At 36.7% G+C, this 16,949-nt stretch overlaps 1 protein-coding gene across 2 annotated transcripts; it reads left to right on the plus strand.

Annotated features, from left to right (window-relative positions):
- Positions 1–7,735: 7,735 nt before the first annotated feature.
- LOC109160294 (nicastrin) lies at positions 7,736–16,915 on the plus strand. 2 transcript variants are annotated; one of them, XM_019308597.1, is made up of 16 exons: positions 7,736–8,115; positions 8,870–8,983; positions 9,084–9,198; positions 9,531–9,613; positions 9,703–9,779; positions 10,380–10,457; positions 11,663–11,734; positions 11,827–11,900; positions 13,430–13,559; positions 13,704–13,775; positions 14,270–14,389; positions 14,894–14,965; positions 15,306–15,443; positions 15,701–15,785; positions 15,872–16,316; positions 16,457–16,915. In XM_019308597.1, exons 1-16 carry the CDS (start codon positions 8,058–8,060, stop codon positions 16,713–16,715), a joined length of 1,992 nt encoding a protein of 663 aa, XP_019164142.1. In that variant the 5' UTR covers positions 7,736–8,057; the 3' UTR covers positions 16,716–16,915. The 2 variants fall into 2 exon arrangements, with proteins under 2 accessions (XP_019164142.1, XP_019164143.1); XM_019308598.1 differs by having other exon boundaries at positions 15,875–16,316.
- Positions 16,916–16,949: the final 34 nt, after the last annotated feature.

A 16,949-nucleotide genomic window follows, 5' to 3' on the forward strand; every position in this document is an offset into this window, starting at 1 on the left:
TTTATAGTAGTAGTGTAACACCCCGAAATTTTTAAACTTTTGAAAGTTATATAATAAAGGTAAAATCTCATTGAATCCCAAAACATGATATAAAGAGTACGGGGTGTTATGCCACACCTGAGCTGGAGAACTCAGGTGCACAGGCTAACTAACTAGTATCCTCAACAATGTAAATGCATAAACATAGCACGCAGGCCGAAAGGGAAACTATCTAATTCTACGCTCCAAGATTCTAGTGCGCTCCAGTGTCTACTCCTCTGTGCCTGAAAGCCAAATATATCTGTTCAGCGAGAGATGTTGGTAACCCACTCCAACGCGTTGAAATACAATACATATATGCATATATATAGATATAAGAAAAACTATTTTGAAGCATGAAGATATATCCTAAGAGACTCTAGCTTTTAAAACGAGGAATAGACTCGACAGATAGGGATAAGCATAGTCAACAATTATACAATTCACAAGCATAGAGAGACATGCTCGACAGATAGAGATAAACACAGCCAATAGTAATAACCAAGCATATACAGTTTACTAGCATGTATCCTATGGTCACGTTTTCATAACATTCGTAACGTCAAATCATCCATATCTCATCACATAGCACACTTTGATGGCGCCACAGGAACAATCGCATGCCCATACATGAGGGTTAGCGCATATAGCTCTGACACGGCCCCGCAGTACCCTGCCCCGTATCGCAACACGGAGGGGTCGATCGCAACCGACCGATGAACCGCAGCTCATCATAATGTTTGATCGCAACCAAACAGTGGACCGCAGCTCAAGAGTAGTCATCTGACCGCAGCCAGGAATATGAACGCAGCTCATGTAAAACGTTTGATCGCAACCAAACGGTGGACCGCAGCCCGAGAATGTAAATCTGACCGCAGCCAGCTTCTGAACCGCAGCTCAAGAATAACCAATTCGATCGCAACCGAATTGGGGTATCATGCACACATAAGTACATAACACATAGCAAACACATGCAACCCACATTGACACATTGGGAAGGGGGAGAAATCGTATAATGAAACCTATGCGTGATCATTCACATACTAAGAATAATCCTAAGGGGTTCATATTTCTTACGCCTAGGCCAACGGGATACCAATTCAACTAGCATGCGATATATAAGACTTATTCAACCTACGAATGGTACCCGAACATCAAACTAGACATAGGCACGATAGACGGAGTCCGTTGGGACACCACGGGGGTCGGGGGAACATCAAACGGGGAAGCCGAAATCCCAAAGTGGGGTAAAATCCAGCGGGTAGCCGGTGGGTGAGGGGTCACCCGCCGGCGTCGTGGTTCCGGGCAGCGGGTGCCCGGCGGGCAGTCGCCTGCCCGCCGGCTGCCCGCTGCCGGCGACTTCAAAGTTGGCCGCGGGTCCCTTACCCCCCACTGACTCTTTTCATCACAAAAACGCCCCGGGAACCTTAGTGGAACCCGGAACCATGCTTAGACACCTTCAAACGCAATTGATAACAACACGTAGACAATTAATGGATCAGAAGCAGGAACATACGACACATATCCTATCATGCTTTTCTAAACATAATTAATACCCGAACATGCGAATTCCCACCCAATACATCAAGAATAACACCATACGAATTTCACGGTACAGCCTAGGGCTCTAGACACATCCAATTTAACAAGAACACGATTCCTCTTTAAACATCGAGAACAATCAAGAATGGCACATAATCATCAAGAAACTAGGTTCCATCAAGAATCACACAATCATCAAGAATCCCTTTTCATCAACAAGATTATCAAGATCGCCCATGGAATCATAACACCAATTGTCAAGAACAATATAACGAATCATCAATTACACAAGAATATGGGGAAATCCTAAGGGGGGAATCATAGCTATGAAAATAGGTTTTGTTGAGACATGGGTTACCTCTTAGCCTTAATTAATTTCCTTGGCTATGAAGGATCTTTCTCTAAGTCTTTCTTCTTTCTTGATTTCTCCTAGGGGAATTCTTGGAGCTCCTTGTATGGGGAGAGATTATTGTGGTGTGGGTTCTAGGTGCCTCTTATGTCCCCTATTTATATACCTAGGAGTCCTAATTAGGATCTAAATACTATAGGTTTGCTAATTCTATTCCTTTTAGGGCTAGGGGTTGGGTTTTAGAGGTGCGGGCCCACGGACTATGGTGGGCCATTTCCAAATTAATTATTGTAATTTAATTATTTCTTTGGATAATTGGTTAAATGATTAATTGGTTTTAGGGGTCGTAACACGGGGTGTTACAAGTAGTATGTAGCTCTAGGGCTTAGCAGATGCTAGCCTTAGTATCCTTCCTTACTTTTGGTGTTTGATGTTGATGCTGATGTAGCTAGACTACCCTTTTTTGTTGGTGCTTAGACACCGGGGTTTGCATACCCCTTACTGTTATTGTTTTGAGCTGTGACTCTAGTATTTTAGTAGTTTTAGCATGTGCAGTTACTCGAGGGTGGGTAATTGTGGCGGTGACACTCTCTTAGTATGTTTTGGGAATTATATATATACCCTAGTTTATCTTTATTCCCTTGTTTTTGTCTTTTTAGACTGCTTAAATCTAGGCTCTAAAGTTGAGAAAAAGGGGGTGTTACACTTTCTTCCTCTCTCTTCCCCTATTTTCCGGCGAGCTGGGTTCTCCAGCAGTAGGTGGGAACTCCCCCGACGGTGGTCATGGCGGACGCTCAAAGTGATAGCCAGAAACCTTTAAAAAAAATAGGGGTTTCCGGCGGAAACCAGACCACTGGTTTCCGCCGGAAATCATAGCTACGGTTTTCGACGGACGCCAGAAACCTAAAAAAAAAAAATAATAAAAGGGGTTTCCGGCGAAAACCAGTAACCATAGCAAAACAGTGCTCTGTTGGCGGAAAATGACTTTCACCAAATTTTGGCGGAAGTCATTTTCCGCCAAAATGAGCACATTTTCCCCAGTCAACTGAGAATGTTTTCAGTTAGCTAACTTATAACTTTTCAGTTTTCAACTCCTCTTTCAGCTAGCTTTTCAGCTAGGTTTGCCAAACATAGCCAATGCAATTACTCGATCGTTTTTGTTCACCGTTAGTTTCAACAGGAATCATGGAAAAACAATGAACATTTGCATCACTTAAGGATGGGTAAAACAAAATAATGTATTCAACTAACACAAAACAATAAACAATACTCGATGTTAATTTTTTGATTCTTATGACGCTTGAGACCCCAAAATAAGTAATTGTTACCATCTAGAGTACTCCGAGTATACTGATTTTGCCACATTTAATTTAGCCCTAAATTTTTAAATTGATCATTTGTTGTCTTTTAACTTTCAAATTGTTACTGTCCATAGTCTAAGTTAACCTTTCATGGTCCTTCAACTATCAAATTTTAACCACTCATGGTCTTTTCCAAGAGAAATTTTGAAAGGTTAATTTATACTATAGATGGTAACAATTTGAAAGTCAAAGGACAACATGTGGTCAATTTAAAATTTTAGAATTAAATGTGGCAAAATTACTATACTCAATAGGACCTCATATGTCATTAACTTAAGAATGGAGCAGCCTTACCTTAAACCTATTGGAGAATAACAGATAGCATAAAATTAAAGAAGCTTTACTTTGATTGTACGAACATATATGTATGAGCTTCGCTAAATATCTGAATTCAAAATTGCCATATCGATAGTATCATAAACTTGATGTATGTATGCATAATTGCATAAAGCATGCATGTTACTAAATGGAGTAAAAAGTTGTCGGCGCGGAGGCAAATTTACGCATTCCTTTTACTCTCTTAATTAGCTGCTAAAAAATGGCATTGCATTGCATGCCCATCAGACCTAAAATCCCAAGATACCTAAACATGCATTGTAAATCAGTCAAATTTTCATAAGGAACAATTTTATTTTATTTTTCTTCATTGCATGCATATATATATATCCTAATGAACTGAAGGGTCTAAACTATTACTCTGTTTTAGCTAGGCCAGATTCCACGAATACAACTCTTACCACTTTAGGGATGCATGTCAAGCTTGATCAGTGAATAAAAGGATGCCTGTATAGCTCTTTATTATTATTATTATTTTTTTAAAGAAGTAAATCAAACAATTTATAAATGCGTCAGGAGTAACAAAGTTCCAGTACAAACTGTTAGCCTGACTATATGTTGCTTTAGCTAAAGAATAAGCTAAAAAATTAGAAAAACGTAACGCAGAATAAAATGGATAGAACAGTCATCAAAGGACTGCATAAGGCTTCTACAATCTGCACTAATAATATCAATATAAGATCGATCTATCCTCAATCGTGGGAGACGCAAGATTATGACATAGGTTAGAGCAGTCCAAGTACACCCGAACGGCCGGTAGCTATCCCACAATCCTTGAGCCACGTAAGAATCTCCTTAGCCGCCATGATTTCCGCCATTAGGGGGAGATATTAGCCCAAATTTAATAGAATGCCGATAAATTCCATAGACTGGAAAGATCTTCATTATTTAAATCCGCGTACTAGTTAGACTGAACTGGAAGTTCAAAAGAAAATCAATTTGCAATAGCAAATAATCTGCCAAATATATTTATTGATCATGCTGATCAGAAAAGAGTGACTAGGTCTCATATATATTTCCCAAATTGGACTATATATATCTACCGATGATCCTTGGCGCCAAAAATACAGGAGACCTATCGATGTAAAGGATAAGAATCCGCAACAACTAGATCTAGTTAAGAATTTTGTCACTCTTGAAATCTCTTAAGGAATTATGTCCTGAAGACATTCGTCTAGATAACGAAAAACCCTAGTGAATTTATAGGTGCACTAAATAATCATAATATTGGGGATGCGGAACGATCAGATCCGAATATGTTGGGGAAATGGCTAGAATCTGGTTGACTTAGATGTTGCCATAAACATTTATGAAGATGGGAGAAACTTGTGATAAATATATTATAGTTGTCGACAACACAATTGCCTATATAATTGCTCACATTATAATCTGGATCTAGAGGTAGGCGCTAGAAGCGCCCTCATTGTTTAATATTTAAAATAGCAATTAATGTGTAGCTCAACTCGCTGAACGAATGTATTCTCTTTATAACACGTACACCATTGAATGTTAACCATGTTGGTTACAAATTGGCGTTTGTACGAAAGAGAAGTTAACTTTGTAGCCCAAAGGTTTACACAGAGACCCGAAATTGATTTTGATCAAATACACACTCTCATGATAGATGTCATTATGTGCCGTTTATAATATCATTGGCAGAATAGTAAATTCAGATATGCAGCTGATAAACATCATGACCGCATAATTTGCAACTGATAAACATCATGACCGCATAATTATGAGTCATTTAGATGCTAATGTTTATTTAGGAAAATCCTTGATGGATTTATAATTCTCGGAATGAGAAAGGAAATGAAAATCACAACATGTATTTTGTTGAATTAGTGAATTGCAAATGCTTTATTTGACTTGAAGTAGCAAGCAATTGGCTGAGTAATTTCCTCCTGAAGTAGGAAACTGTAAATATAAATATGTGTCATTATGTGCTCATGAGGGAGTTTCTAATGGAGTTATTTATCACTTATCTCAATCTATGTTGATGGCATAAATATGATTGAAGTGCATAAAGAGCTTAAAGATATTAGCTCATGCCTAAAGACGGAGTTTGAAATGAAAGACTTGGGAAACCTAAGTATTATCTTGACATGAAGATCGAGCATCTCCTTGAAGGAGTTTTATACACCAAGTAGCCTACTTGAAAAATGTCTTGAAGAAGTTTTATATGTATAAATATCATTTACTTGTCATACTAACGGTTATTTAATATCTTAAAGTAGATAATGAACCGTTTAGACTCGAAGATAATAATGAGGATATTTTGAGACTAGAAGTTTATTATTTCGTTGCTATTGGGGCACTATTATAAGACCAGAAGTTCCATAATCGCATCAGGCTTAACATTGTATCTGCGATGAAATTGCTTGCAACATTTAATTGCTCTTACCATAGACGTTAGGGGCTACTCTACCGCCCGACTAGCGCCTAGCGCCTACTGCAACCATGGTCACAACTACCAGCTACCTTCGTTTGATTAAAATGTCGCCCTCTCTCTGCTCTCCTTCCAGCAAGCAACGACGAGAAACATCGGGCAGTTGGCGATGACGTGCTGAGCGGTTCCAACCACGAACGACGGCGGCAACCAGAAGAAGCGGCGACAAACTTTAGCGCTCCTCCGTGTACTCGTAGGAGACAGAGAAGACGAGACAGGCCAGCAAGGTGGCAAACCCCGGCGCTACATGGCTAAGATTAAAGGTTTTTTAGAGGACGGTGATGGGGAACAGTTTCCTAGATTAACCTCTGAAATCTTCATAGTTGCCCTTGAAACTGACTTTTTTGCTCTTCTCAGAGCATTTCCTTAGTGCAAACAAAGTGGCTTCAGTGGAAGGTATTTGGACACTCGTTTAACTAGGTAATGCATTTGCCCCACCAGCATTGAAGCCGGCACGATTCCAGCACATCTCATGATATTAGCTAATAGAAGTAGATAGTCTTTTTAGAACACCTTTTGTAACCATTGTCACAGATGTTGACGGGCGCTCCACAGCTTGCTCAAAAGCACAAGAAATCCCAAACAACTCCTACGGAGGGTGATGGTATGTGGCATGCATTTGCTGACAACTCCTGCTATTTTATCTGAACGAATTCTTTGACTTTGGTTTCACAGCCTGGTCCAAATAATCCAGTGTGAGTAACTGGCATTTTAAGAAGGCTAAAACTCATGTTCTTCATAGCTTGATGATGTCTTTCTCAATTCAAGTATTGGAAAATTACATGCGTGTACGAGTTCATCCAGATGATGACGAGATGCCTGCAGATGAAGGATCGGGAACATGACCTTTTGCTTGGGTCCCCACAAACAGCGCCATTGATAATACAAATTGGTTCATGCATTTGGTGTGTATAAAGTATGTGTAGAAATTGTATGTAAGTATATGAAGATGGGAGAAAAAACTCCAAAAATTATTGCTAAGTATCTTCTTTTATTCCATCTTTAGAGAGAGTTGAGAGAGTTATACACTTTTTTTAGAGAGTGAGAGAGAGTAGTGGAACAGAGAGGAAAAATGGAATCCCCTATAATGAAAGGCTAAAGCCCTTTATATAGGCACTTGGCCCCGACCCGATACCGAACATACGTACACAATGTGCAGAGTAGTATATCCGAGTATATTCTCTATCAACATGAAACATGTAGTGGAACAAACTATCACTGTAAAAATATTAACAAGCGCTTGCAAGATCAAGAGTTCATAATACAACTAAAATCTAGTCATATACACAGCAAGGAAAATCCAGCTTCCTACATCATAATCTCATTGCATGGCGTTGTCATCTATGCTACCAATAGTAACTCAATTGCAAATAACACACCACCAACAAAAAGGAAGAAGACAAATAGTGAAGTTGAACCATTCAAATAATATAATAGAGGATAAATAAGGAAAATTATAAAAAATAATACTAAAATTAAAATAATATGAACCATTCATTTCAACAAATAATTACACCAATATTTATTTATTTTTTGTTTCCATTAAGGGTCTAACTTTATTGGCTCATTTATTGATTAAGGACCTAATTTTATTGGCTTTTATTAGATTTGTAAATTTGTAGATTTTTAGATTATTGTAGATGTAGATATTATTATATTAGATTAGATTTAGTAGATGGTAGATCATTTTATAGAGCTTAGTTAATATTTTAATCATAAAAAATAAATTATAAAGTCGCAATTTATTTTGCAAGGTGAAGAATAAGCGCGTCGATTCTACATGATATTCCGGCGATAGTCGTTGGCAGCTCTGATCAGCCGCTCGTCACTGATCGGCGAGACGTTTGACTGCTAAATCTCACCTGGTCAACCGTTAGATTTCTGCCTGTCGAACTTCATTCAGAGCACTGAGAGTGATTCGAAGAGGAGTGCTAATGGCTATTGCCTAGGGCTAGGTTATACTGCTTTGCCTCGTATCCGCGCCGTGGATTCAACAGTAACAATGTTCTACTGGCTCGGTCTTCTCTGCGTCGTCGCGCGTCTTCAACTCTCTCTCTCAGGTTCGTCCACCACTTCTTAATAAGTTCAAACTCTATAAAGATGAAATGAAGATTCAAATGTTAATTTTCATAATTTTCATTGGTCGAATTATTTAAATCTGGAGAATTGTTTCGTTCTATTTCCCTGACTCAATGGTAGAACTAAATATAATGGCATTCAATACACTTAAACCAATCTGGCATACTTAACACTTATGTTTGAAATGAATTTATTATAACATTTTATGATAATCTTGTGCATGGGAAGCAGGATGTGTTAATAAGTTGAAGCTAGATTGTCTGTAGAGTGCAGAAAGATGGAAAATGCGTAGTCTAATAGAAAAGTTGAATTAAACTGAAGTTTATTTAGAGGAGGTGGGAGGCCTAACCTCAATGGGCTGAGCTTGTAGACTCTATGATGTGAGCATGCAGAGTATTCAGTTGACTTAATCTGTTAGTTTGACTACTATCATGATGTTTGGGATTTCCAAATGGAGTATCTTGAAATATATTATCAGGATAGGTCACTAAAAACTATACAAGTTTGCAGGTGCATGCATTTGAAGAATTGGAGATTATGCATTTCCAAATTCAATTGCTTATGTTTCACCACTTGAATTTCTATTTTTGATTAAAAGTCTTGAATATATCAACTGATATGAAATCTCTAGATTGGTTTATGTACTACAATGAGCTGCTAAGTAGACTTGAATAGTTAGTTGATATCTGTTTAAGTTTAATGATCTGAAAGTTGTTAGCTATTTAACTGCTTCAGGACAGGAAAACTCTTTTGAATCAGTTCCTGATCTTGAGAAGTCCATGTATGTGGCCATTGATGGATATCCATGCGTACGACTGCTTAACATTTCTGGGGAGATTGGCTGTTCGAGTAGGCACTTTATTTTGAACTGTTTGTTGAGTATAGTGGAGAGTCAAATTGAAATTGTTGTTCATTGTTTTTTCTTTTTATTTTTTATTTTGCACATTAGACCCTGGCCGTGGGAATGTTGTTGCTCCAGTTGTTAGGTTCAAGGATACAATTAAGTTGGCCAAACAATCTGCTATTTTGACTTCACTTGAAGAATTTGATAGCTTCTTCACAAGGTCTGTACTCTCTGTATATTTCTTTTCCAATTTGCAAGTTTTTTTTAATCTTTTATTTTTATTTTTCTGGATTAGTATTCTGAAAGAATTTTATGTTAACCTATATTTTATATCTCCGTATTTGTTTCCTCAATTTCATGTTCTGACCCATGATGACACTTCATGTTTCAAACTTTCATGAATCTGACAGAATTTTAGTCCTGTTTGCCCCTTTTCTAAAGAACTCTCCATGCTAAGTAGGATAAAAATGTGATACGGAGGCTGATCTGTCTTGAAGTGTCAGGTATGCAACTCCGTATCATATCATTGACTTGAAATGCCATCCATTTCAGATTTTCAAGTGATCCAGATTTTGCAAAGCATGTAGCTGGTATGTTAGTTGAATCAGGAACTCAGTCTACAAATGAATTAAAAGGTAATATTTGCAAGTATGTACAAGTATTGTTCATTTGAATATAATAATGTATCTACTCTGCAAGTATGTAAATGTTATCTCATTTGCAGGATTTTCACCTGACAAAAAGTTTCCATTGGTGGAATTTGCTCCTTACAATAGTGGCAATTTTGAATGGAATCCAACTGTATGTAATTTTGTAATTCATAATGTTTTTAAATTTGTTGATTTGGCTAAAGCATGGAACTCAAACTATATGAAAGCCATACACTATGAAAAATGTATATTTTGACTTTTTTCTAAGAAAACAGCAACCCCTGTGGGTTAGAAAACAAAATGAACGTCTTTTTGAAGGTTGATATATTTAAAACAGTAGAAAAGATAATTGTTCCTTAACTCAAGGAGTTCACAATATATAGCCATATAGGGAAAGGGAACTGTTTGCCAAAAACTGACACTAAGCTTATTTATTGTTTATTTCCTTTGTGTTCCGTCAGAGAGGGGGGAGGTGATGGTTAGTTTTCTTTTTTATTACATATATAACCTAGCTTTGGCAAATCATTCCCCAGATATGTGTGTGTAAGTCTACACACACACACACACACACACGTGCACATGTGTGTGTTTATATGCTGTAATTAGTAAATAAATTTCAACAAGAGAATTGTTGCTTATGGTAGGAAATGAGCCAGTTAATTGGTCTAAAACAATTATTTATTGTTTATTTGCATGACTTGTAAGGTGTATTGTTGCCGGCACTTAATTATTATTTTCTTATGGCCTTCAGGGATCTGGTGTTATGTGGGAAGCTTATAATTTTCCTGTATTCTTACTTTCAGAGAGTAGCACACTGACATTGAGGGAGGTATGATACTCCAAGCCCTTTCTCTCACTTACATTCCCTGCTACTCTGCTAGAGGCAGATCTACATTCCCCACTTCCCCCATTGAATCTTTTAATTTATTTTTCTTTTATTAGTACTGTTCATGGCTACTGGGACTTAATTTGCAGATTAATGTACTAATATTTTTCTACCCCTTTAGGAGAAAAGAAAGGATAGATATTGATTTGAGAATTCATACCAAAATATAATATCATTTGTAAATATAGACATATAGTGTGAAGAGAATACTATCACCATTAGGATACAATTCAAAACTTCCATTCTAATTAAGTTTCTTCAATCGCATTTTTTAATATATTTGTTTTTAAGTAATTCTAATCCTTTTAATTATGACATACTTCTTAATCATGTTAAATCATTGGTAAGTCTCATATTTTAAAAACAACATTTTGACCATATTCGTAGGGGATGTGGAAGAGTATTATATCTCATAGACTCATAGTTTGTCATTAATATTGTATTTTGATTTATAATATATTTTATATTTGTATCATTTTATCTAATTAATAGTATTTCATATTTTGTTATAAATATATTTTACCATGTTTCAAATTGTTGAAATTTCGCCCCCACTCAGCAGTAACTTTGGCTCCGCCAGACCGCCACTGTTCCCTGCATTAGAAGAATGTAATGTTTACTTAATGGATGAGTTGGCAAATACTAAAGAGTACTTTCAAGATGGAGTAGATCCAAGGGAAAAGCTGAACTAGTGTTCTCATTTACCAAACCAATAATCTTCATTCACATTTTACAGTATGACCAGCATTATGTTTACCAAGATATCGACTCTGTTTGGTAGAGCTTATAGCTTATTTTAAGCTACAAATAAGCTATAAGCTTTGTTTGGAAAAAATAAGGAGCTTAAAATAATAGCTTATTTTGAAATGCTACATTATGTAGCGTTTCAAAATAAGCTAGTAGCTACTAACTTTTAAGCTTTCTGCTTTAAGCTACCTTTTAAGCTAGGTATGCCAAACAGAGCCATCATGAACTTTGCATGTAGAAAAGTGGGTGGTTGAAATATTTAAACAGTGAAAATTTATCTTTGCAATTCACACTGAATGAATAAAAATTTGAGGTGACTCAGCCTTCTGTGAGTGGATAGGTTTTCATAAAGCAGGTTTTCATTTATATAGTTCTTAATTTTACCTTGATCATTTGTGTAGGTTGCGATAAAAAATGAGAAGAGGAAGAATTCATATACTTCAAATGTGGTTGATTTTGATTTAGTAATGCAGGTACATTGGTAATGGTCTTGTGCAACCTCATCATGCCAATCAGTTTTTTTTTTTTCTCATAAAAAGTGAACATGTTTTCTGGTTTCTATTAGACAACGAAGTCTGGAACTCGCGACTCAGAATCTTGTCTTAGACAACAAACCTGCCTGCCATTGGGTGGATACAGGTAATATTCTGCAGGATAATTGGTTCTTAAGATGTGTTTTGTAGTAGATAAATATATTTCCCTCTAAATCTCTAATTGCTTCTTCCAAAAAGGAAGACTTCTAGGGCAGTTCCTACTGTTACTACAAGAAAACACCCCTTGGAGTAATTAGTCACAAACTTATTAAAAGCGCTGGCTTCTGCGCTTTAAGCGCAGAAGCGAGGCGGCCGTGTGAGAAAGCGTGCGCCTGAGCACGCTTTTCCAGCGAGGTGAGGAAGCGGTGAAGCGGCGAAAAGCGAGGCTTTACCATGTAGAGCGCAAGTCAACGGGCAAAACAACAAAAAAAAAAATTTCTAACCTAACCCTAAGTCGCGATAAAAACCTCAGACCTCCGTTCCCTGCTCTTCTCTACTCACCCTCTCCGTCCGTCACTGCTTTCTGCCAATTTCCCTCGACCATCATCGTTGCCGCTTCGCTGCCGCCTCGCCACCACATCCTCCCTGATAGCTGAACTCAGAATCCCGAGGTAAATCGCCCATGCTTCTCACCCTGTTGTTGAAGACTTGAAGAAGACGACTGGTCTGAAGTTAAAATGTTAAATAGGAATAGAGTTGGAGTCTTGGTTGGACACTTGGCAGTGATTGTTTACACTTCGCAGTACACGTTTTGTGCTTCTGTTTTTTCATTTTTTTTTTTTTTTTTGGTATTAAATTATGTTTTGAAATTTCTATAATTAAAATCTAAAATTTAAATTTACATTTAATTCAAGTAAGATTTATGCCTTTATTATTGAATTATTGATTATTGATGGTTGAATATGTGATATTTTAATAACTAAATAACTTGAATGACATTATTTTGTATTTATGTTATTTTGCATTAGTATTTGAGTATTTTGAGTATATATTAAATTTTTTAATAAGCGTCTCTTTATGTGAAAAAGCGACGCTTCGCTTTGCGCTTTCGCTTCAAAGCAAAGCCCAAGCTCATTGCTTTGGTGCGCTTTTTCGCTTTAAAAAGTTTGATTAGTCATGAACATATGAGGTTTATCAGATAAATGAAAATAGAGCCAAGTAAAGCACGTATAAGGATTATCAGAATTCAGGCGAATATTTTTTGCCCTTTTTTGTTGCTTCATTTAATGCTTCTCAAGTATGTTTATGCTGTATTTATTATTTAATTTAATTTAATTAATAATATTTGTCATTTGTTTTAAGCTACAACGAAATTATGATTTAGATTTTGGCCTTGCTCCTTGTGGACAATTTTGTTGTGTTGTCTTTAAAGGGAATCAAATTATGCATACCAGTCTTCATATCCATCGTCCATAGCATTCAGTTGTTAAGTACTGTCCACTATGCTAGTGTGCTGCACATGCAATGAATTTTTTTAATGCTCCCTTTGCTTCATAATAGTTAGGTGCACTATGACCAGAGAACTAGATTTGCTAAGGTTCTTATTCTCCTTTGATTATGTAACTCATGCTTGGAAATTTTAAAGATATTTTTACTTGAATTCTAACCTAATGTACTCCCCACTTTGAAGGGCAGTGTCTGGTCAGCACTTCCACCAATTAACTTGTCTTCAGAAAAGTCAAGGCCTGTTATATTAGCAGTGGCTTCTATGGATTCTTCATCTTTTTTTCGTGACAGAAGTATTGGTGCAGATTCGCCCATATCTGTAGGTTCTTTTTTTTTTTTTTTTTAATGGATTGTTATATTATTGTTGCAATGAACAATAGAAGTTTAGTTTTTAATTTCTGAAATCTGATTTCTTATGATCATTTCTTCCTAAATAGAAAATTGCTTATAAATCACTTGCTAGGGATTAATCTCACTCTTGGCTGCAGTAGATGCTCTTTCACGTGTTGATTACTCAAGGAACTTCATTAAACAGGTGGGTATTGAACTATTTGAGTGCATGCCTATTATTAAATGATGCAATTTGTTTCATATTTCACTTCTGTTTGTGGATTTGTACCTTCTCTAATCTTAGCAGAAAAGGGACCTACTTATTTTAATCATTACAACTATTCCATGTGTACTAATGATCTCTGTCCACCAGGCACATTTGCCTGTGTGGAGGTATTTAAGGGTATTTACTTTGTATTTGGGTTGTTGTTGACTGTTAGTGATTGCATATGCATTAATGTATTAGCAATTGAAAGATGTATGAGAGATTGTTGTAATGTAGCACTCTCATCCTATTGAACCAAAAAAGAAAAAGAAATACTCCGTCTTTGATTGTCTCAATAATGTTTCTTATGCTGCTTATCATGCAAAATTTATTGTTTTCTAGTCAGGTCCATTATTTATCTGTTGCAACCTTATCCATTCTACAACTTCTGGTTTGCTTTGCTTATATTTTTGCTGCAATTTGCTCTACTGCAGCTTGTATTTGTGGTTTTCACAGGAGAATCCTGGGGATACCTTGGTAGCAGGAGGTTTCTTCTTGAACTTGATCAACATTCAGATGCTGTTAGGGGTCTTGACTTTTCAAAGATTGAGACGGTACTTCTCAGCTTGTAAAAATCAAGCATTTATATTGTGCATCATCTAGAAGCTCCTGCCAGTCTTCCACTACTTGAGTGGTTAAACTACAAAACCAATTCTGTAGTTCCTTTTACCTACATAACTATCAAACATATACTTTTTTTTTTTTAAATGCTAAGGCTTTCTGTGTATGCTAAATTCATCATCATTGTGGGAGAGGGATTGAAAGTCTGTTACCCTCATCAAGATTTACATTATGTTCCATCAACTATACAGTTTCTCATAGTGAACTTTAATTTATGGAAACTTATCTCTGTCAAATACATAAGAGGACTTTGAATGTTGTAACGCTCCCTTCTATTGTCCACTAATCACTATAGTGACCCTTTATTAAATTACGAAGGTATTACAATATACAGTATATTTCTGAATGAAATGATCATGTGTTATAGAAGGTGAAAGGAGACATTTGTTAGAGTATATATGATTATAGGATAACTTATATTGTGAAATAATTTGTAGGTACTGGAAATTGGGTCAGTTGGGAAGAGTACTGCTCAGGATGTTACGACATTCTTTGCTCATACTACAGGGGTAAGATGTTTCTTGTGTTTGAAACTTTACAGATAATATTATTACCATTCCCCTACTATCTTGTTTGTATCTCTCTACTTGTACTGTCAAATATTTGATTTCCTTTTTGAGTTTTCATGAATAGAACATGCCTCAATTTGATACCAAAATGTGTGCTTACATCTGTAGAATTAAGGAAATGGTGAAATAAGAGCCTTAATGCAACTTATTGATAATGTGAACAGCATACTGCATGTGTATGGCTGATGTAAAATGTATATGATTAGTATACATCACACATGCAGCTCAGATATCATAATGTGTTTGTTCATATAGAGATTTATGTTGTCCTTTTCCGCAGGGTGCTTACACAAATGAAACTTTGAATGCTTTGTTTCATGCTCAAGATTCACTGAAGACGCAAAACATTAAGATCTCAAAGGCAAAGAAATCGAACCCTGGGTTACCTCCATCTTCATTAATGGCATTTGTGAGAAAGGTTGGAGCAAAATATGCATTGCATTCTGGTCTCTGATTTACTCCTTTTATGTTTCACTCTGGAAGGCAGATTATTGTTTGTTGCTTCTATGGTACCTAAATATGAATCTGGCCCTCCAATCTGAATCTTTATTTTTGTTGTTGTGCCCTAACTGGCTCAAGAGTCGAGAAGACTGCGAAAATTGTCTGAAATGTTGTCCATCGTTTAAACTAATAGATTATGAAAATAGATTTTGACTTTTAATCCCTTTCTAACAGAATCCACAAACTTCTGGCATTGTTTTGGAAGATTTTGATGACGCATACAGGAATAAATTCTATCACAGTCACCTTGATGATCAATGTGAGTTCATCTGATCATATTCTCACTAGTCCATCTTTTGTTAAACATGCATTGTTTTCTCATTCAATGTTTTACTTTCATGTTAGCAGCTAATGTTAACTCTTCAGCCATAGTGGCAGCTGCTTCCCTTGTTGCCCGAAGTCTCTACATCCTTGCCAGTGATAAAAAGGAAGTTAATGCTTCACTTCTGACCACTATTAATGCAAATTCCTCCTTGGTTGAAGAACTTCTCGGTTGTCTTTTAAGTTGTGAACCAGGCTTATCATGTGGATTGGTGAAAAGCTATATTGCTCCCTCTATGAGTTGCCCGAGTCATTATGTAGGTGTTATCCTTGGGGAACCTTCCTCTGTGCCTTATCTTGGCAATGTGGGGGATGTATCTCGGTTTATATGGAACTTTTTGGCAGAAAAAACATCTATCCGGTCTACAAATACCAGTTCTGCTTGCCCAAAAGATTGTGGAAGGGATGGGGAAGCATGCATCCAAACAGAAACAGATGGGAAGGGCATATGTGTCATCTCTACTACAAGGTATTATTAAATTCTGAGTTGAAGCAAGTATTACTCTAGACTACATAATTCTGGCATTCCTGGAGAAATGTTTTGTCTCACTATTTGCATTGAAGTATAGCTTTTTAACGATTTATTGAACTGGAAATTCGTGATTTTAGGTACGTACCAGCATATTCAACGAGATTGAAGTACGAGTCTGATACTTGGATGGTTTTACCTTCCAACTCCACTGAACCTGATCCTGACCCAGTTTGGACGGAGAGTAATTGGGACATGATAAGACTTCGAGCTTACACAGTCCAGGGTGCTTCTTATGATCGCTTTCTTCTGCTACTGGGTATTGTTGTTACGGTTTTGGCTTACCTCATAATAGTGATGACTAGAGCTTTCATCACCAAAGCCATGAAGTGTGATTGACAGAGTAGCAATGTAATATATATCTTGTTCAAATAGCATTCGGTGAAACTCAGACAAATTAGGACACTTAAAACAACATTCTTCCCAAGTAGAACTGGGTCTCTGTACTCCCTCTGCTCTGATTATTTTGGGTGCTTCTTTAGTCCACAATTCACCATTTTAAATTTATAGCTCAAATATTGTGGCTCATTTCATTTTTATTTTTTATTTTATTGAAGTTGCTTTTGTTCAATA

Source organism: Ipomoea nil, unplaced genomic scaffold (assembly GCF_001879475.1).
Source record: "Ipomoea nil cultivar Tokyo-kokei standard unplaced genomic scaffold, Asagao_1.1 scaffold2845, whole genome shotgun sequence".
NCBI classification, from domain to species: Eukaryota; Viridiplantae; Streptophyta; class Magnoliopsida; order Solanales; family Convolvulaceae; genus Ipomoea; species Ipomoea nil.

Bases quoted from the DNA above. Each gene is read 5' to 3' on its own strand.
- LOC109160294 (XM_019308597.1), top strand. From the start codon at position 8,058: ATGTTCTACTGGCTCGGTCTTCTCTGCGTCGTCGCGCGTCTTCAACTC. The intron at 8,116-8,869 runs GTTCGTCCACCA...TAACTGCTTCAG, and splicing joins TCTTCAACTCTCTCTCTCAG to GACAGGAAAACTCTTTTGAA. The intron at 15,786-15,871 runs GTGAGTTCATCT...CTTTCATGTTAG, and splicing joins CAGTCACCTTGATGATCAAT to CAGCTAATGTTAACTCTTCA.